The sequence below is a fragment of the Corythoichthys intestinalis genome, chromosome 17 (genome assembly GCF_030265065.1).
Source record: "Corythoichthys intestinalis isolate RoL2023-P3 chromosome 17, ASM3026506v1, whole genome shotgun sequence".
In the NCBI taxonomy this organism is placed as follows: domain Eukaryota; kingdom Metazoa; phylum Chordata; class Actinopteri; order Syngnathiformes; family Syngnathidae; genus Corythoichthys; species Corythoichthys intestinalis.
Window position 1 is genome coordinate 45,430,131 of NC_080411.1, and position 22,676 is coordinate 45,452,806.

The following is a 22,676-nucleotide window of genomic DNA, read 5'->3' on the forward strand; positions in this document are numbered from 1 at the left end:
ACGAAGGTCCCCCAAACGAACATGAACGCCCAAACCGTTTTGGTAGCTACACATCGCTGTTTTCTTTTCGCCTGTTTTTTTTTTTCTCCATTATTTCCCTCACTTCAATGGGACGAACCCTCGACGTGTCGAACACTGTTTTATTCGTTCAAATATTCAAGTCCTCTCTGCGCCCGTCGAAGCTTTGAGACCTACATTAGCCTTGTTTAGCTTAGCCTAGCGGCTAACGAAAACGATACGCCGAGTGAGGAAAATGAACGCGAATACAACACCGGCGGCAGAAAACTTACCTGAAGAACTTTGTGGCATAAACGCTGTTCATAACAGACTAGAAGGTTGGTTCATATTTTATTAGTTAACAAATAAAAGCTGAAAAGTGGTGTGCAAAAGTTGTCAGACCCTGTAGGGTGGCCCCTACGAATTTATTAAGCAGTGCTGGGGGGTTGCCAACCGCGCCATGTCGTTCCCATCCAATTGTTTGTGTCTTAAATGCAGGGCCGACGCGAGCTATTTTGGTGCCCTAGGCATAAATGCTTTACCCCCCCCCCCCCCCCCCCCCCATCCACCAATACAAGACAAAATATTCAGGGATTATACGGTGAAATATTGTTTTGAGCCATGGTACAAACATTTTCTAAATTAATTATAGTATTATGCAGGCCCATATTCAAAACACAGATACATGAAAACTTTAATATTATACCTTTATAGACATGGACCGATAGGGCACTATATAAACATTCTGGACATAATGTGGAAACAATGAATATGAAAGGGGAAATCTACATAGCTTTAAGATTTTTTTTTTTTTTTTCTAATTAGTTTCACCAGTAGATGTCGCTCTTGGCCTCTGAACCTCTCAAAAATGACTACGGCTTCTTACTAATGGAAAATTTTCGGTATCAACATAGTCGTTGCATAAAACCACTACCGGTATGTCTCGTAACATTCCATTTAATTTTCATTGTGCAATGAATTTGCAAGTCACATCATTTACACCACAGTGTTTTGGAGTGTTTTTTTTTGGGTTGTGCACACTAATAAACCGATTATAACCCGATTTCTCGAGTTACCAGATTATTCAAGTGGTCATGTAAAGAGCATGATCCGCTATCCTTTATCTGATAAACACCGCTATTTTACATCTCTGAGCATGTGTACAAATGGAAAAACGGATGTCGCTAGAGAGGCCTTAGGGACGCCAAACTGATTCGCTTTCAGCCTATGGGCCTACTCTGCAGTTTGCGAGCTTGTGTAACGCAATCGCCACACTCGCATTTGAAGAGGTTCAGTGGGACAACTTCAAGCAAGCATGGGTTTTTGGTAGACATGGAGGAAGGCCTATGCTGAGACCAAGAGTTTTACGTCATGTACTTGGAAAGAAATCGAACTATTGACTTAACATGTAAACCAGGTTTTTCCTGATTATCACATCACTGAAGAGCACGTAAATGCGTCAAATCTCATTATTGTCATTACCTGGTTATTCCCAGATATCAGATTATTGTGGTCATGTAAACGTAGTTGATAATAAATAAACAATTGTTTTTAAAAAAAAAACAACAACAACATTTTTTGATGACATTTCCTTTCAAGAATAAACTTCTGCCAAATTTGTGACTGAAGCATAATGGAGCAAACCACTAGGGAATTGGGGGGGGGCACCAAAGGTAGACTGACGAGAGGGCCGTTGCCTGGCACGGCCAGACTGTTCTCCCTGTATTTTTCAAACACGAGTCATTGACAACAGTCTGTCTCGCGCTAGCCATGTTGAATAAACTCCGCTCTCCTCGCATGTTTCCTTTCGCGCGGAAGTCCCTCGTCCTGCCCTCGTCGTTTTACTAACGTCACGTCTGCCCGTCGCTGATTGGGCCACTCCGCTGTTTGCTGTGGCTTGCTCCGCCCTGGAAATTGTATCTGCTGAATGGTGGCCAGACTCAATAGCTGAAACAGCTGTGAGTCTGGTGTACCAGGCAAAGAGGGCCGCACAGGAGATTCTTTTTGTGTGTAAATAATGAGCCTATGTTACTTATATTTGTATTACTTGCATTTATCAGTTATAAGTTTTATTTTAAATACTATATATTGTTGTTATTATTACAATTACTATTTTTTAGGATTTTTTACAAACTTGATTGTTTTTTTTGTGCCCCTTCAGGCAGAGTTGGTGCCCTACACGCAGTGCGTGTTATGCGTATGCGGAGCGCCGTGTCTGCTTAAGTGTGATCTTAAGAAGCAATTTGAATTACATTGTGTCGTAGTAGAAGAAAACATACGAATAAATACAAAATTGTCATGGAAGGAATAAATGTTTTGGGGACTGAATATGGCAAATGAAGAAATAAAATTTGGCCTATGTGTGATTATAGTCTTTGTCTTGCAGATGTCAGTCAAGCGCATTGTCCTGAAAGCCAGGCGTCTGCTCGCATGTTAGAAGAGGAGGAGGAAGAGTCGCCAGACATCAAGCAGGTGGAGGAAGAATTTATCCACATTAAAGAGGAGCAGGGGGATTATTTAATTTCACTTGAGAACCCCCACATTGAGGAGCAGCAACAACCTCATCACCTCAAAAAGGAGGAGGACCCCCCTCCATATGTTAAAGAGGAGGTGGTGGACATCCCCGAGTGGACCGGTGAGCCTATTAATGGTGAAGATGGAAATCCGAGTGAGGCCAGCATAGGGGCGGAGCCTCCGAGTGGCAGCAATTCAACAGAAGGATCCCAAGAAGACAACCTCATCACTCAACCATTAGATAACGATGATGCCACATCACACTCACTGTTCTGTGAGTATGAAGTTACTCAAATTTAGGGGAGTGCCGGGGCTCTGTCTGACACACTGTATCAAACAAAAAGCTGGAACGTTCATTTTGTTTGATCATTTCATTCAGTGTGTCAGACAGAGCCCCGCTTGTCTTCCATGTCTCCCTCCTTTAACACAGCTGAATCAAATGATCAGCTCATCAGCAAGCTCTGCAGTTGCCTGATAACAATCCTGATCATTTGATTCAGGTGTGTTGGAGGAGGGAGACATGGAAAACAAGCTGGATTGCGGCTCTTGAGGACCAGGGTTGGCCACCCCTGGTTTAGACATACATGTGTTGCACCTTGAACGAACGCCACAAAATGAACATTCCAGCTTTTTGTTTGATACACTGTGTCAGACAGAGCCCCGCTTGTCTTCCATGTCTCCCTCCTTTAACACACCTGAATCAAATGATCAGCTCATCAGCAAGCTCTGCAGTTGCCGGATAACAATCCTGATCATTTGATTCAGGTGTGTTGGAGGAGGGAGACATGGAAAACAAGCTGAATTTCGGCTCTTGAGGACCAGGGTTGGCCACCCCCGGTGTAAACTTATGAAACAAGCGTTTGTAGAGTGACTGCCTGCAAAACAAGCGTGTGTAGCACAATCGTGTGAACGATGAGTGCATGGCGGAAACAACATGTGTGATACATTTATTTTTGGAAAGCTTAAAATCCTTTTTTTGGGGGGGGGGGGTGAGCAGGAAGGCATTTTTTTTTACATCCTAAAAGTACGTCACATCACATGAGATAACAGTAAAATTTATTCCAATCAACAAAGGGGAGATAATTTGGAAGAACGGGAAGTTTTTTTTTTCTACAAATAAAAACAACAACAACAACTTGATGTGCCCCCTCATCGTAATTTTATAGTCCACAGCAGTAAGGACGACCCATCCGTAGTAATCAGGTGATCCTTCTCGGATGATGCAAACGTCTTCATCTCTGCCGTATGCACTGTAAAAAAAACAACCTATAGAATACAATACAATACAATACAGGTAACAATTTACACTCATTTTGATAGTGTAAAGTTTACCCAATTTTACTTAATAGATATTACCTAAATGCCTCAACAATAATATACTCAAATAATTTGGGCAAAGTTAACGTAACCTTTTGAGACAGATTATATCACGTAATACCTATTAAAATTGAGTATTATTTAGTCATGGTTAGGGATGGGAATCGAAATCCGATTCCAATTCGGAACCGGTCCCGAGTGTTTCGAGGCCTCGACATCACAATGAAAAAGCCTTAACGATCCCTTTAACGATTCCTAAAGCCGCGTATTGCGTCGTGACGTGTGTTGTTGTCCAGACGCATCAAACTAGCATGGCGCCAAGAACCACTCGCTCCAAAGTTTGACTACACTTCACCAGGAAAGAGTGTGAAAATGAAAGGTTACGACGGGTAAGCACGAACATTGCAGCTATAAACATAACAATGACAGCATGTAGGTTCAAACGCTTGAAAGTGTGTCTTCACTTCACGAGGAAAAATTACAACAAAGCGACTTGCAGTCATTGCAAGGTGGAAATAACTGCATCAGGAGGGAATACGACTGCGCTGTCCTCACAGAGAGGCTAAGGCTCAGTCCTGGCTATACAGCTAGCTAAACTCCCAAATGACGATGCAGAAGACGTTGGTATAATTTGCTGACTTTATTTAATCATCACTTGAAGAGTGAAACTAAGAATAGAAATGAAACAAATCAATTTCGTCCCCAATAACAAACAGGTTTGCATCAACGTAAATCAGCGATGATTAGCTGCTAATAACAGTATGGTTAGCATTCATTCGCTAGCATTAGCACATCGTTCAAACCACTACACAACTGGATTTAAGTGTCCGATCGCGAGTGGAAACACAACAACAACAACACAAAAGATGATACATACAGGCGTTGCCTCTGTAGATATTAACATTAACAAAGAACGTAGGCTCGTAGAAGTGTTTCCCTCTCTCACTAACTCTCTCACTCACTTGGATGCGGCATTTCTTCTTTGGGTGTAAGCGCGCTCTTCTTCACGTGAGCGCGTTCTTCGCGTGAGGAAGCGCAAGGGCGCCCCCACTTGAGCGTGTAAGCGCCACAAAAACTAAAAGGCATGCAATTCAATGTAATGGTAAACTAATACACGTTAACCCAGCAGTCCCAAACTGCGGCCCGCGGCCCAAATACGGCCCGCCTCCACATTTGGTCCGGCCATTTTGATTTTTTTTTTTTTTTTCTCAATCGTGTTATTTATTTTCTGGCCTTTTCCTTGAAGAATTCAGAGAGGGTTATATGGTTATTATCTATTTAATTAATAGTGTTTTTATTATTAATTATTATTATTATTATTATTATAAAGAATCCAGAAATGGTTTTTTGATTGTGGCTTTCTGAAAAACAATAATTTTTTACATTTATGCACTTCTGCAATCGTCACACTTTTTCTGTTACAAACTGACCCCAGCCCCTCATCAGAGAAGGGAAAAGTTATGTGGCCCTCACAGGAAAAAGTTTGGGGACCCCTTCTTTAACACATATTGCCAAAGGCAGAACAACAACCTATCTGCCAATATATACCAATATTTTTTATTTCCATTAGATAAATGTTTCAGTAAAATGTTACACATTCTTGTGTATTTGCCACTTATTGCCACAGTTAACATTGAGGCTTTGGGCCTCTTTTGATCTCGTTGTGAGTTTGTAAGGTTGTGACTTCTGATTAAACAAACTCGATGCCAATCAAAACGTTTGTTCTTCTTTTTCCCCAAATAGAATCGATAAGAGAATCGATAAAGAATCGAATCGTTAAGCAATATCGATAATGGAATCGGAATCGTAAAAATCCTATCAATTCCCAACCCTACTCATGGTTGTAGTGAATTGTATATTTTACTGATTTTTTTTTAAATAATGATTTATATATACATTTAATTATTACTATTGTATATTAGGTTTATTTTACACTGAAATCATTGTACACAAGAGAAACATTTGATTGGCAACTGTTATTGACAATTTGCTCATTAAACATTTAAGAGATTGTCTGCCCAACATAAATTGGATGCAAACATTTTTTCCTCATAGTATTAGTTCAAGTGCAGTATTAACCGATGAGTGAAGAACACAAGGGCATCAGTCCAAAATAAGTAATATGCAAACAACATGATAAGTTTAAGAACAGTTTTAATTGAACAGGGAACAACACGAGAGCATCAAGCATTTTTCAGTTTGAGATACAAATAAGGCAAAAAAGTTTAAACTCCACATGAGTAATATGTTGTAGCATGTTAAACTACATTGCAAAATACTTTCATGAAATCACTGTGCAAATAAATGTACATGAAATACATTATTACTGGAAAAGACTTCCTAGAGCAGGGGTCACCAACTACAGTCGTCAAGGGCACCAACTGTATCGAGTCGGTTTTCCACATCTCGCTCCTCCAACACACGCGAATCAAATAATCAGGATCATTATCATGCTATTGGATAGCTTGCTAATGAGTTGTTCTTTTGACTAATCCAGTACTTCTCAAATAGTGGGGCGCACCCGCCCATGCCGGGGATGGCGAATGTGACCTCAGGGAAACATCCTTTTTTGCCATACGAGATTAAAGTGTACTTCCACACCTACTCAGGTGGTAGCAGTGGCGCTCTCATTTTCAGAGTGTGCGCAGTATTTTCGAACAGAATAAGAACACAGAGAAAAGAATACAGTATAGAGCTGCAGCTATTGAATATTTTAGTAATCGAGTAATCGACTGAAAATTCTATCGATTAATCGATTAATCGGATAAAACATTTTTTTTTAGGTAAAGAACAATTATAAATATACATGAGAAAACAAGACATTTTAACTAATTTTGAACCATTTTTATACAACGTCTTTATTTTAGATGTACATTAACAGCCAAAAATTGCAACTCAGATGTCACTAGAAAAAAAAAAGATAAATATAAAATTATATAACATTCAACTTCGTGTATTCTTGTAAGTACCAAAACATTTGGCCTCAATAAAAAGAGAAAAATAAAAATACTTTGGTTACAGGTAACAGAATTTACAGGCTTAACAGTCTTCTCCTTTACAATTCCAAAAACATTTGAACCTAGAACAAGTCAGTGCAACCAGTCTCTCATGGCATGTGTGTACAAACCTCTAGAGGAGCTCTTTATTGCAGTGCAGGAATGTAACCATATCAACGTGCTCAGGGCTGAGGCTTGCCCTCTTCTTTGATACAATGTTACCTGCAGCTGAAAACAGACGCTCTGATGGCGTTGATGTAGCTGGAATAGACAGCAGGGACCTTGCCAGCTATGCCACTGTTGGATAGCGTGCTGCATTCTTCTCCCACCAAGTCAGTGGATTCTCCTTCTTGGAAAGGGGATGTTCTCCAAAATACACGAGGACCTGTGTGTGACAACAATAATATTTAACATATGTCAGTGTTTCCCCTAGGATTTTTTGAAGCTGTGGTGGTGGGCTGCATCGGAGTCGGACAGCCTCACCATGTCGTGCCACAGCGAATTTTTTTTCCTTCATTTTTTCCCCCAAGAAGAACCATAACAAAGATATATTTGAAATATTTCATTAGCCAGGCTAATGTTGTACCTCTCAGCTACAGTACATGTATGTAAAATGCGTAGCTGATTACAGCTACGTTACCCGATGTACTAATGCGACTTTTTTTCTCGTGGCAATAGTACGACTTACATCTCGTAGTGACTCAGGGTTGGCAACCCAAACTGTTGAAAGAGCCATATTTGACCCCCAAAAAAACACAAAAAAAACTGATACAGTATGTCTGGAGCCACAAAAAATTAAAAGCCTTTTACAAGCCTTATAATTATCGATACTAGCTATATTAGCCTACTATAGAAATACGTAATTAGCCTTCATGATTAAATGTTTGTTTTCCCTGCAGTGGATCCTATAGAGAATGACGCACCACGTGACTACTCTGTTGTACTATGCCACCACAAGTTTAACTTCATTACAATATTAATGAATTGAAAGAATGTTTGTGTCATGTTTGTCCTCCTAGAAATCCTATTAAAACAAAAAAATATATTTCCCTCCCCCATCTTTTTCCATTAAAAAAAAAAAAAAAGCTCCGAAGCATCGCTAAAGAGCCGCATGCGGCCCGAGAGCCGCGGGTTGCAGACCACCGTCGTAGTCCTCCTTTTTCCTTTTATTTGACCCTCATAAGTACTACATTACCACAACAATAACAGTCCTTCTGTCAACTGACCCATTTAGAGCACTGGGGGAATTCTAATAGCCGTGTAAAGAGTTTTACTTGATTCGGTGAGAAGGTGAATAGTTTTTTCCCCGTTGTTCGTAAACTAAATTTCCACACAAAGGCACGTCGAGGTACCATTAACTTAGCAAGGAGAGGTATGAGAGTCATTTTTCGAGTGTCCCAGAGCTCGCGAAATTTGGGTGGGGGGGCGCATTTATCAAAGTTTCGTCAGCCGTAATTGTCTGAAGTTGGCGCGCCGGTGTTGTGCCGAAAAATAGCCACTCCACGTGAAATGTCCCCCCTGACGGGAGCGCCCACACGTCACTCGTACAAACAGCCTTTTCTTACCAATCGATGGACACAGAAACGACGTTCTTGTACCGTGAATATGTATCATTTTACTCTGCTTGAACTGATAAATCGTTTACTGTGACCAACGCTCTGAAAATAGAGCAAGGCTTTATTTTGGGCCCCGCCTCTCCGCAGTCTCTCAGCGCAAGTTAGTCAAAGTTTGCTTTAGACGGCCGTCCACCGCTCACTTTCGCCGAAAAGTCCGATCCAAATTATTGTAATGCCCCGGATATGGGCAAGAAGGAGAGAAGTCTGTATTTGCTTACCCACTTTATTGTGGTAACAATAATAAAGAAAAACAATAACAAAATAACAGCGGGCTGCTACAACATGCGACCGCTATCTCTCGCTATCTCGCTCGTTCTCCCATTCTTCCTACTCGTTCCCCTTGCGTCTCTTAAGGGGGGGCCTGCATAGTTACGAACATTAGGCTACAATACACAATGAATAGGTGTCCGCTGAACTCCTCCCACTCGGCTGCCGCTAGTTTGAAGCGGCCTTAAAAAAATTTTTTTATTTAAATAAATAAATAAAATACATCTCATTTGCCAGGCGTGGCGGCTTTCATTTTAGTGTGGCGGTGCGCCACAATCTGTTGAATATAGGGGAATCCCTGTATGTTATTTATACAATATTTTGCACTTGTTCCAGGTCGGTTTCATTACAGTCATTATCTGCATTAAAAATTTCTATCGTTTTTGTGAAAATTGTTTAAGAGACAAAATTTAAAAAATAATATTTCTTTCACCTCCTGATGTACAGCTTGGAGTAACTGCTGCTCCTCATCTTGTTCTTAGTCACTGGTGGTGGAGTCTTGAGTCAAGGAATGATGTCATCCTTCCATGTGCTGCTGGTGAGACTGGGGAGTCCTGTGCTGTGCTGTCCGCTCCATGTTTACTTGCAGTGGGCTGTCTCACTTGCTGCTTGGCTGCAAGTGCCATGGTTTGTACCCATGGTTTGGACTTTGACTACTTCCTCAGCAGCCAAGAACTTCAGTTTTCGAAACCTGGGATCAAAGCAGCAGCAAGGAGGGTGATGTTTGGAGATCCAGAAGTAATCTCGAGTACTCCTTGCCATCTTTCTGTGATCTGTTCTGTTGCATGAGTCTGAAATGAACTCGCAGGTGCAGTCTCAAGTTCTGGACTCTGTATGTTCTCTTTAAGCATGTGCACAAGATGTGGAAGTGCAGAGAGTGTGACTTATTGTTGTCCACTCAGAAACACTGTGACTGATTCAAAAGGCTCAAGAATCTGGTTCAGCTCCTCAATCAGATTCCACTGGTCAGGTTTGAGATCCAGATAATGTTTCCCTCTCTGGGTCATTGCTGGGTCAGAGAGTGTGGCAGTCACTGGCCTTCTCTGTTCTTGTAGCCTGGACAACATGGCATATGTGTTGTTCCAGCGTGTGGCGACATCTTGCACAAGCATGTTGCCCTTGCAACCCATTTTATTTTTGCTTATCTTTCAGCTTGGTGCATGCCAGCTCATTCTTTTTAAAGTGTTCAACAAGGCTTCTCGCAGCAGCAATACACTTGGAGATAGCCTGGTGGAATTTCAGTGAGCTTTGCACAACCAAGTTGAGGGTGTGCCCTGCGCATCTCACTGATGCCCATCCATTCCTGTCTTCCAAAATCTTTGCTGCTGCTATAACGTTGGCAGCGTTATCATGTACGACAGCCTTTATTTTCTTTGCTGGAATGTCAAATTTGGCAATCACCTCCTCAATCCACTCTGAAATATTTGAAGCTGTGTGTCTCTCTTCAAGGGGCATCGTCGTCAGAGAATGGGACACCATGTTCCAGTTCTTCCCAATGTAGTGGCATGTCACCCCGATAAAAGCCTTTGTTGAGATGCTTGTCCAAATATCGGTAGTGAGTGCAAGGCTGTCTGTCTCTTTTAGAGCCTGCGTCATCTTGGCTTTGATGAATTCATACTTTTTCTCCATCTGTTTTGTGAAGAAAGTCCCTGATGGAAGCTCGTACTTGGGATTGAAGGTTGAAACCATAGCTTTTAAACCCTCATCCTCCACTATGCTTAGTGCACGCATGTCCACGATTATCATGTTTAAAATACTGTTTGTAAACTGAGCTGCTAGCTCAGGGCTACATAATGGCGCTTTGTAGATTAATTTGACCATGCGAGACTGTGAGGATTTACTGAAAAAGATGAGAAATAATATTTTGTTAATTGATATTACTAAGAACAAGTTACAACAAGTTACAAGATACAATAGGTTCATGGCTGTGCATTTTAAAACCCTGAATTCAAACCAGCTGATCAAATTCACTGCTTTTACTCAAAAAACTTTTTCCCCTTATTTCTTACCTAAAAATGTCATTACGCTTGACACACACATCAATTAAAAGGTAGGTGTTTTTCAATTTAATTGTCATTTGTGTCAAGCAGAATTTAAGTTATAGGTAAATTTTAAGGTAGTCTAAATTGTAAGTACTGATAAGTTTTTGCAGTGTTCAAAATACATTGATACCTGTTGTATACCGGCACATTATGCACCAGTGCTACTTGTTTTATCAATCAATGACTACTGAGCTAAAAATGACAACATATCAGTTATCTTTAATATTATTTTAACATCCTCACCACTCTACAGCGCGGTGCCCCCCCCCCCCCCCCCCGATTAAATGAAAGGCACGTTAGCCATGCATCAACAGTAGTCATAATAATAGAAAGGTGGGCTAGCCCTCCGCAGTACTAACATTATATTAGCAAGGTTCAGTAACGTTAATCTTATACTGTATATTAGCACTACGTTTGTTTTACTTGCCCTACGTTTTTTTTTACCTTGTCTCGGGTATCGGTCCTCCGCTCTCGCAGTAAACAGGATGTCTCCTGTGGAAATGCTGTAGCATTGAAGACGTGCTGTAATGGTAAGCAAGCACCGTCTTACAGTGAATACATACAACAGTTTTCGCCTTGGTGTCCAACTTAAAATGCTCCCACACTTTTGACATTTTCTGCCTTTTCTTTGAGCATTTCTTTTGGATTTCATCGGCTTCTTCATCGCTAGCTCTACATCCGTGCATGGCTGAAATCAAATAAATGCGCCGCCGCTGTTTTCTTCTAGAACGTACGTGATGTCAGTGCGTTGTCCCGCATTAAAAGTAGTCCGGGCAAAACGTGATACTTAGAGCCGGCAAAATTAAACAATTCCTCGAGGCCAATAACAGGCATGAAAATCTCTCACCTTTCGGCGAAATTCGCCGTTTTGAAGTCAAAAAGGGCGACCTACGTGAATTGCGTAGATCCGAGGAGAAATTCTTTTTGGGAGGGGGGGGGGGGGTCGGGAGGTTTTATTTCATTATTATTATTATTATTATCATCATGTGATTAACTTAGTACGTAAACTGAGCACTTAAGAAATCCAGTCAGCAAATCATTCTAGATGCTTCACTGACGAGAACTAATCATCGGGCCAAACTGCGTTCCATTACTCCAATCGCGCGCACTCTTTACGTGTACATGGAGTGCTTGGAGAGCCTTTGGTTGCATTGCAAGTCCAGAGCGGGGCAGACCAAAGCGCAGCATACACACTTGCCTGTATTTGCCAGCAGATTGAATTTGGTGAGTAATGCTTTCAATCGTTTTCATATTTTGCGATATAATAAAGTTACTGCTATTCGTTGCAGCTTGCGTTGAACACTGCCAGAGCTAGCCAAATCTCCCGTGAAAAAATAGCTCCCGTTAAATTGGCGTCAAGCTCGTGTATTTAGCGGTAATATTAAGGAAGAAACGCACTGTTGAGTCAAATTAAGCGGCATGCTCTCAGATGGAGTGGGGCGCCTCGCATCGCTCCCGTCGTCCGCCAGAGACACGTTATTTTCGGCTGGGACTTGAGCTGACGGCCGGTGTCGGCACAACACCGGCTCGACGAGTGGTGGGAATGACTCTGGCTTCTTAAAGCTTTACAGAAATACAGGGATCCCTCGTTTTTCGCGGTTAATGGGGACCAGAACCCGCCGCAATAAGTGAAAACCGCGAAGTAGCGCCCCCCCCCATTTTTTTGTGCGTGTTCAATGTATTTATTCAGATTTTACATTGGAAAAAAGATACATATATATAAGACATGTTTTTTCACTTTTTTCACCAAAGTATCATTTATAAATGTCTGGCTACCAGTAGAAAGCACTGAAAGCACCATCTCCGGAAATCGTGAGAACAAAGGAGGACAGCGGGTGAAAGCCCGTCTGGATGCCACCAAGAGTCTACTAAATGTCGGTTGAAAGTTTGGTGAACCTCCCTTAAGCCACACTCCATTACGTTTTGCTTGTAGCGTTAGCTGCTAGCGTTAGCTTACCGGGCTTTTGTTTGATTGGCTTCCTGATGATCACGTGACTCCCTACGTAAGCACATTCACTGCTTTCTTAAAGGAGAATGAACATAGACGAACAACACAGAATCAAAGCGGGATGAAAAGACTATATTTTCTTGTTTTATTAATTTACCGAATTTACCGACATGGTCAAAATTACGTCGGTCATCGTTAAGAATTTCGGTGACGGTAAATTTTCGGTTTACCGCCCTGCTCTATTCCGATTATTGAAATATGCCAAGTAAAGCGGAAGTACAACACACTCAGCGCGCCGCGCGGTCTTCGGAACGGAGCGAGAGTAGCTAAACATCATGCTTGTCATTACCCGGCCCCTCGGGTAATGCCAATGCTCAACTCACGGCTCTAGCTCAACTCATGCCACGAGATAAAAAAACACAACAACATACCTGACTGCTGCCGAAAAGCTGCTACAAAGTACATCCACATAATGTTATGGTAGATATCATTTGTATAGGACTAGATGCAGTATAGATTCGGTAGCGTTAGCAGCACAAATACAAAAAGCTAAATACGGTCGTTAGTAAACGGCCGCCATCTTAAAGCAGTACTCTTCCCTGCAAGGCTGTTGTAGCGAACCTTCCAAGCGAACCTAATTAACTTTTTATCTAAAATACAGCTAAATCGGTAAAATATTGACTTGAATCTTTTGGGCATCTCTTTAAAATAGTTTTAAAACTTTCACATGTTGAAAGTAGACAAAAGGGAAATTATGGAATAACGGGAGCAATTTTAACAACTTTAACGGTTGATTCACAACATTAAATTAATTCAATGTAGTTTAAAGCTGCTGATACAGAATGGGGACTGGGGGGTTTTATTTAGCCTACTGTTATTTTTGTATATTTGTTTACTGTTATATGTTAACATGATACTGAAATAGTAGTTTGGTTTAGCCTGAGAGTATTTTTGAACAATTTTGGAACTAATCTACAAAACATTAAAAAAAAAAAAGGAGGAGGGGGGTGCATCAATAATCGTTTTATAATCGAATCGGAGCCTCTGAATCGTAATCGAATCGTTAGGTGTCCAAAGATTTCCAGCTCTACCCATAACTCTTTTCTGTTACAGACAAAACAATGTTAATAAAGGTGTACTTTATTCTAAATTGATTTATATTAATTTTACCTTTGATATAAAAGGACAATGTTATGAAGAGGTGTACTTAAATAATAATTTTCGAGACAAATGGTATTATTTACAGTGGCGGCAGAGAGTTGGGGGGGTGCGCGAAACGTTTACGTCTTTGTTGGGGGGGGGGGACGTAACAGAAAATAATTGGAGCACTGGACTAATCTGAGTTGTGGTGGCATCTAGTGGTTGCCGACATTGCTGCAATTTACACTCAGCCCAGCATCAATCAATTATACTGAAGGGTGAAACATTAGACAATACTGTACATCGTAACTGAAAGATTAATTAGAAAATAAATGAGCCATGACTGTCGAAAGCCAAGAATATAAAAATATTTTTACTACAGGGGCTTCTTAATTTAACTCGCAGCATACCAAGCTTGTTAATGTTTTCGCATTGTCAATTTGAAAGGGATCCTCGCTCTTAAAGACATGTAGGCTCTAATAAACCACAATTGTTCTCTTGTACTAAAATATGTTGTTAGAAACACATAAAATGTTAAATCAATGGCATTATTTTATAATATTTAGTACATATTGTGACCGATAGTTGGCGCCATGTTTTGCGGGCTCGGAGTGATGACGTACAGTGGGGCAAATAAGTATTTAGTCAACCACTAATTGTGCAAGTTCTTCCACTTGAAAATATTAGAGAGGCCTGTAATTGTTGACATGGGTAAACCTCAACCATGTGGGACAGAATGCGTGGGGGAAAAAAACAGAAAATCACATTGTTTGATTTTTAAAGAATTTATTTGCAAATCATGGTGGAAAATAAGTATTTGGTCAATACCAAAAGTTCATGTCAATACTTTGTTATGTACCCTTTGTTGGCAATAACGGAGGCCAAAGGTTTTCTGTAACTCTTCACAAGCTTTTCACACACTGTTGCTGGTATTTTGGCCCATTCCTCCATGCAGATCTCCTCTAGAGCAGTAATGTTTTGGGGCTCTCATTGGGCAACACGGACTTTCAACTCCCTCCACAGATTTTCTATGGGGTTGAGATCCGGAGACTGGCTAGGCCACTCTAGGACCTCGGAATGCTTCTTAAAAAGCCACTTCTTTGTTGCCCTGGCTGTGTGTTTGGGATTATTGTCATGCCGAAAGACCCAACCACGTCTCATCTACAATGCCCTTGCTGATGGAAGGAGAGTTTGACTGAAAATCTCTCGATACATTGCCCCATTCATTCTTTCCTTTACACAGATCAGTCGTCCTGGTCCCTTTGCAGAAAAACAGCCCCAAAGCATGATGTTTCCACCCCCATGCTTCACAGTGGCTATGGTGTTCTTTGGATGCAAGTCGGTATTCTTTCTCCTCCAAACATGAGAACCTGTGTTTCTACCAAAAAGTTCTATTTTGGTTTCATCTGACAATAACACAGTCTCCCAGTCCTCTTCTGGATCATCCAAATGCTCTCTAGCGAACCGCAGACGGGCCAGGACGAGTACTGGCTTCAGCAGGGTGACACGTCTGGCAGTGCAGGATTTGAGTCCCTGGCGGCGCATTGTGTTACTGATAGTAACCTTTGTTACTGTGGTCCCTGCTCTCTGTAGGTCATTCACTAGGTCCCCCCGTATGGTTCTGGGATTTTTGCCCACCGTTCTTGTTATCATTTTGATGCCACGGGGTGAGAACCTGCATGGAGCCCCAGATCGAGGGAGATTATCAGTGGTCTTGTATGTCCTCCAATTTTCTAATAATTGCTCTCACAGTTGATTTCTTTACACCAAGTGTTTTACCTATCGCAGATTCAGTCTTCCCAGCCTGGTGCAGGTCTACAATTTTCTCTGGTGTCCTTCGACAGCTCTTTGGTCTTGGCCATAGTGGAGTTTGGAGTGTGACTGACTGAGCTTGTGGACAGGTGTCTTTTATACCGATAATGAGTTAAAACAGGTGCCATTAATACAGGTAACGAGTAGAGCCTCGTTAGACCTCGTTAGAAGAAGTTAGACCTCTTTGACAGCCAGAAATCTTGCTTGTTTGTAGGTGACCAAATACTTATTATCCACTAATTTGGAAATAAATTCTTTAAAAATAAAACAATATGATTTTCTGTACTTTTTTTTTCACATTCTGTCTCTCATGGTTAAGGTTTATCCATGTTGACAATTACAGGGCTCTCTAATCTTTTCAAGTAGGAGAACTTGCACAATTGGTGGTTGACTAAATACTTATTTTCCCCACTGTAAATGGGACGTTTCCAATTGTGTACAACCATTGTGTATTGCTGCCTAAACTCTCTAAGTAAAATGGCACGATGTGCTGCTTTTGGATGCAATTTCCAGTCAGTGGAAACAAGGGGAGTGATGTGAGTCTCCACAGATTTTCTATTGACAAGAAGAGGAGAAAGGTTTGGGAAAATGCCTGTAGACTGACAAAACTTCCCAAAGTCCCAAGGCTTTGTTCTCACCACTTATCTCCTCCCGCGTTCGAGGCTTGTAGTCGACGACAACTTATGAAAGAGCTCACCGGAGCGGCTGAATATAAGTGGAGACTAAAATCAAATGCTGTTCCAACTATTTTACTTCACAAGAAGCCTTAACTTGTTCGGATGGCGAGTAAAATTGCGCGCAATAAAGCGCCATAGACAAACTCTGGCCGCTCTCTTAAGCAGGCAAGCCGCTCCTGTCGCTACAGTGGTAGGCAAACCTTCGGGTGTACCGCTAGTTACAGAGGAAGCTAATAATTCACCTCTACAGTCAGTTCATCAGGCTGTAAGTGTCTGTTCAGTTTTCACGTAATGTGAGTGATGTTGCCACTCAAACTGATCCAGACACGTCCGATGCAGCGTTACAGTGGCCAGCTGATGTGCACCAAGCACTTAATATGGACCACCCTTACGTAGCTAAACGTGAGTTGGATGTACAAGACATGGAGGACACTCGATCCAGATGATGAATTTAATGAGGACAGCCACGACACGACTCCGATCCTGACTATCACACGTGTGCTTTCATAGTTTTATTACCTTTAGTGAGAGTTTATAATGTCAATAGTCATGAAAATAAAAATGCACGAATGACACGGTGTGTTCAAACTTTTGGCCTTACTGTAGGTATAGAACACAACAGCTCTGGATGGAATAAGTTTAATCACGCAATAGCTCACCTTGAAGATCTGCTAACAAAAAACGGAATTTTCGACAGCATACACTCTCTCACGCCGTTGTCATTGAGACACACTTACTACAAGGACACCAGTTTTGCCCAACTCTTGTCTCATCAGGTATTACCTGCTCTGCATTTTGCCTTTGCTGCTCGTCTTGTGAACGACTGACATTGTTGTCATGCTCTTCACTTTTCCGCTCTGGTTCAAATTGGAAGGGCAAAACACATGGCATGTTGGGGTAGCTAACGTGTGACTTTTTTTTTTTTAATGAGTGACACGCTGGAAGTTCGGCAGCGGGCCATGTGACGTCACCGGACTGCGACGTCAACAAGAATAAGAACAACAACAACAAAAATAATTTTAAATAATTGAAGTAAAACGAATACATTAAGAGGTGTTTTAATACCAAATTATTATAACTCATACTAACATTTATCTTTTAAGAATTACATGTCCTTAAGATGGAGGATCCCTTCAAAAGAAACAGTAAGTTCAAACTTACCTGTTACTGTGCGATGGTAAATGGTGTCATACTTGTATAGTGCCTTTCCACCTTTCAAGGCCCCTTAAAGTGCTTTACACTATCGCGCCATCCACCTACTGGTGACACAGCACCAGGAGCAACGCGGGGTTCATTATCTTGCTCAAGGACACTTGAGAGACAAGACAAGAAAGGCAAGTTCATCAGTGCGTAGAATTGAACCCACAACCTCTGGGTTGGGGGACAACTACTCTACCACTGAGCCACGCCACCCCAGGATGCCATCCAAGTTAAGAGTGTCTCACCAAATAAAACGGTCTTCCTTTCAGTTTCAAGGAAGACGCGTTGGCGCACGCGCAGCCTTGAGCACACACTTAATAGTTTTTGGGTAGATATCATCTTGTTTGTTCAAGTTGAAGTTTATACTGATTAAAATTGGCTAAAGGGAGTTAAATTTAACCAATTTAATAAAATTCACTTTAAGCATGTGCCGATTGCCGTTTTCAAGGTATACTGTGGTATGAAAACGTGACGGTTTCAAAACCGCAAAAATTTTCTGTCATACCGTCCCTACGGCATTAGCTATTTTTTATGTCCCAAAAATGCAGGGAGAAATCCCTTGCTTGCAGCTGAAAGACTCAACCCTCCCCCACCGGTCGCGTTATAGGTGATTCAAAGTGATTAAAGGTGATGAGGTGAGCGACTTTGTAAAATGTGCAGAATGAATCAGAAAATTCAATTCAGTGTAAGCAGTTGCATTATTTCAGCAACTCGAGGAAGCTTTGCCGTCGTTTTCTTCGGATGAGTCGGCGAGTGAGAAGAGTGACAACAATGCGCAAAAGACTGAAGAACACCCCCTTGAAGTATGGGCTGTGTGACGTAGCCCCTTGTCTTGTTCCAAGACTTTTTGACTACTTTTTAAAACCCTGTGATGCGCTGATGCTCGGTGGTAAGATATCAAGCCAGAATGGTGTGCGCTTTGTCTCCCCAACATGGCTGGAGCTCCATCAGTAGAAAATTGACACAACTTTCTCTATGTCATTCTGCATTAATGAGATGACTATATATTCGGGGTGTAACGGTACACAAATTACTCGGTTCGGTACGTACCTCGGTTTTGAGGTCACGGTTTGGTTCATTTTCGGTAGAGTAAGAAAACAAAATGCAAAATATAAATTTGCTAGTTGTTTATTACACACCTTTGTGCTTTCAACAATAGGAACATTAGCCTATGCAAAGCTAGAATTCTGCTCAAAAAGTAGCGGGTATTTAAAGATAATCCAGCAACAGTTTGCCTTTCAGACCCCGCGTATTGGTCAGCTTTCTTTCTGAAAAAAGAAGAAAAAAGAAGTCCTGTGCTAAAGAGAAAAGCAATCCCAATGACAAAGATTTTAACATGTATTTTACAAATGAAATGCCTCAATGAATCTTTTTTTTTCTTCTTATGAATGGTTTTCAAAAGCTTTATTGGTGGATTTTCTCAAGTTAAAGCGCCACACAGAAATTAATAAATTTATTCGTGTAAGCAGGATCTGTATATTGTTCTTATTATTTAATTACAGGTGTTTTAGCTCATTTCAATTTATTTTATTTTTCATTTATATTGTATATTTTATGTTATATAACTTTAGTTCCTATGTGAATATTGGTTCCTACTTGTTTTGTTGTGGTAGGTGGGTTTTGTATTGAACACGGGGCCATGTTGGTTATTATTATAGCAGAGAAGACAGCCGTAAATGAACAAAGACAAGTCAACTGTGCCCCGATCTACCCTTCAAGAGATATAATGGACTCAAAAGTGGGTTACGATTGCATATTAGTTTGAAAATCGACCGGATCCACCGTATTTTTACATGAGTGACTTCCGGTCTGCTAGCTAGTAGTATTGACGCAGTAGGGCCGCGTCTCACGTCAAATAATAAACTTTGCCGTTCTTTTCTCGTGCGTCGCATCGAGCTGCTTCTGGGACGCGTCTAAAACACGCGGCTGCACTGCGACTGGTGTGCATTGGCTGATTGACTTTAACAGCCGCGTTTCACTGCATTGTCGCGGCGGCCACGTTGTCGCGCCGTTGACATTTCTTTACTGTCCTACTGTGTTGGTCCTCATTATAGACCCTACCCACGTGACGTCACAACTCCTTCCTCCTGACTGGTGCCGCCCAATTGTCCGTCAACACATCATGTTTCCCTGTTACGGCTACTTACATTCCTCCTATTTACGACGTGTTTTTCTGCTCGTTAAAATTAATAATCAAAATGGTGAAGGCGTGTGTGGCGGTCGGTTGCAATAACAGAGAAGATAGACGGAGAAGACGGAGAGACTTGAAGTTCTACCAGATTCCGAGAGACCCGGAGAGAAGAGAGCGAGATGGGCTGCTGCAATTCGACGAGAAAACTGGGCTCCAAACGATTACCACAGATTATGTAGTAGTCATTTTATATCTGGTAAGATGCATTTAATATATATTTAGAGGGTTTTGGGCTGACAACCACAATTAAGATCATTGTGCTAGGCTAATCGCCGACAACATACACGTATGTATGTAGTGAGAGTGCTATCGCTAAACCATATAAACATTAAAAGCTCTAACTCCATTGACAAACGACATGAAATACATTAGACTTGACAGTGGATGTTAGCAATAACAAAAGATTTTGAATTGAAAATTTCGTAACTCACCTTTCCAAGCACAAGATAGATTCCTGCCGAATTTTCGTGGACGAGGACCTGTTTCACCCAACCAGCAACGAAGCATTTATAAGCCTCCAAGCTCTTAAAGTTTTTCAAACTTTCGTGAATATAGGCTGATTTTGTGTGGACAAGATAGTTGTACATATCAGGCTAGCTAGCAGACGTCAGGAAAATACGGCGGAGACAGCGGGTCGAAAAACATCGATTTAGGCATCAAATATGGATCTGGCGAATGGATAAACTGAAGCTTTTCCACATAACGCCTTTTATGCAACGCATCAAGTGAGTTTACGGCATCCGAAAGCACCGGGTCTTCCATGAAATGCATTATAAATTGCTCGATCAATTGAGACCATTGATAATACAGACACAAAATGACGGACAAGGGGGCGGAACCATACAGCGAGCACGTGATTTTGTGACGTCGGTGGGTAGGGTCTATAGTAGAGAAGACGGAGTAAATATAATCTACACAAAGAAACTGTAACCCAATCGACTCACAGCCTCGAAAAGTAAGGGTTACATTACGTCAGAAACTCGTTCGGTACGCCTCCGTTCCGAACTGAGCACCCAGAACCGAAACGGTTCAATACAAATACACGTACCGTTACACCCTTACTATATATCTGTCTTCCCTTTTTGTTTGCTCACTGAGGGTTCTCAATCCCTGCACATCTTCAATAAACTGCTTTCCGTCATCATAATATCTCACCAAGAGCACCAACTGTGCATTATCTGTGGCATCAGTGGATTCTTCCACTTCAGGGGTAATGCATTTTGTATTCCATCACGGAGCTTTTTTGGACAAATCATCAGAAATGATTTCAGTACGCTTTATTGGCGTCTTCTGTGAGAGTGGGAATTGCTTTATTTTAGCAGCTAAAGACCCCAATCACCAACGTTACACAATCACGTGATCGCTGTATTGTGCTGCCATATTGTCCGTCATTGTGTGTCCATATTGTCATTGATCGTAGTTTCCAAAGGTGGATTCACTTGCAAATTATGGAAGCCCCAGTGCTTTCAGAACGCTGTAAACACATTGGATGAGTTGCATAAAAGCCGTTATTTGGAAAAGCTTTGGTCGATCAGTGGCGCCACCAGGGGGTGGCCACGGCCACCCCTATAAATTTGTTGGCCACCCCACTTGCCAGTATATCGTTAGATTGTTGTAGCATCAGTTACGCATTTCATCCCAAATGAATGCATTTATTTTGTTGTGTTAAGTGTACACCGTATGCCTAATATATACATAACCCAATAAAACAGAATTGTTGTGGAACTCAAAATGTTGACTGGACAGTTATGGACTATGCACATTAAATCATTAGTAACATCAAATATTACACAATACACCAAAGTATATCAGAAAGACTAAGTCTTTCTGATAGTTTTCCCCTGACCTTTTTACTGCAATAATATAATGAAAACCTGAAATTATGGCTTTTAGTTTTGGTGTGCCACCCCAAGATTTTAAGTGGCCCCGTCTGGCCATCCCTATGAAAAATTTCTGGAGGCGCCACTGCGGTCGATCCAGTCACCAGATCCATATTTGATGCCCAAACGGATGTTTCCTCCCGTCCGGTCCCGTCCCGTGCGTTAGAGCTCGTCCTGAGACCACAAAATTTCCAATCATACTCCAGTTTATGTCACGATGAGGAGTCGGGTACATTTGGTCAGCTGAGCGTCACCGTTGTCACGATTGTAAAATGAAACTTGATCGACAACGGGCCGGTGTGTGCCGAAAAATAGCTGCCATGCGTGAAATGTCCCCCCTGACGGGAGCGCTTATTTATAACGCTTTATTGACGTGAAAACATCAAATGTTTTCATGGACGCATTAGAGTAATGGATTTACGACTGTAAGATCAGTTTTAATTAAATTACACAAAATATTAGTACTGTATTTTAGTAACAAATCGTGGACTGGGCCACATAACCATCTTTGAACAGAAATGTATTAATCTAGGGTTAGGTTTTCGACCATATCCCGATGACGATCACACAGGTATGACATTTATTAGTTCAGTCAGAGTAAAATAATATTCACGGTACAAGAAAGTTGTTTCCGTGTGGGCGCTCCCGTCAGGGGGGACATTTCGCGCAGGGCGGCTATTTTTCGGCACAACATCTGTTGTTAGTTACGCTCACCTTCTTGCTGTGCGACCGTGGCGACGAGCTTCGTAGTCTCCGTCGGATGATGTCTGCGATCGTGTTGGCATCATATTGATGTTTTCGCCGCTGTCTAACGGCTGTCGACACTAAAACGCATCATGGACCGAGATAAACAAACCGTGCTGCTTTCGAGATTTGCCCTTTTAACAATGGGCACACAGCAACTACTAAAATGACCGTTTATCTTCTCTGTTATTGCAACCAGCCGCCACACATGCCTTCACCATTTTGATTCATCAATGTTAACGATTGTCAGGAAGGTTTTTGGGTTCGTTTACTAGGTGGTGATTCCTTAGACAAGCAGAAAAACACGCAGTAATAGGAGGAATGTACGTCGCGGT

At 41.6% G+C, this 22,676-nt stretch overlaps 1 protein-coding gene across 1 annotated transcript in view; it reads left to right on the forward strand.

Annotated features, from left to right (window-relative positions):
- The window catches only part of LOC130905833 (zinc finger protein 771-like), a 27,967-nt gene continuing 5,291 nt past the window's right edge, over positions 1-22,676 (forward strand). The window contains exons 1-2 of the mRNA XM_057819556.1: positions 1-335; positions 2,384-2,785. Coding sequence (XP_057675539.1) covers positions 254-335; positions 2,384-2,785 — 484 coding nt within the window. The 5' untranslated portion in view covers positions 1-253. The remainder of the gene's footprint in view (positions 336-2,383; positions 2,786-22,676) is intronic.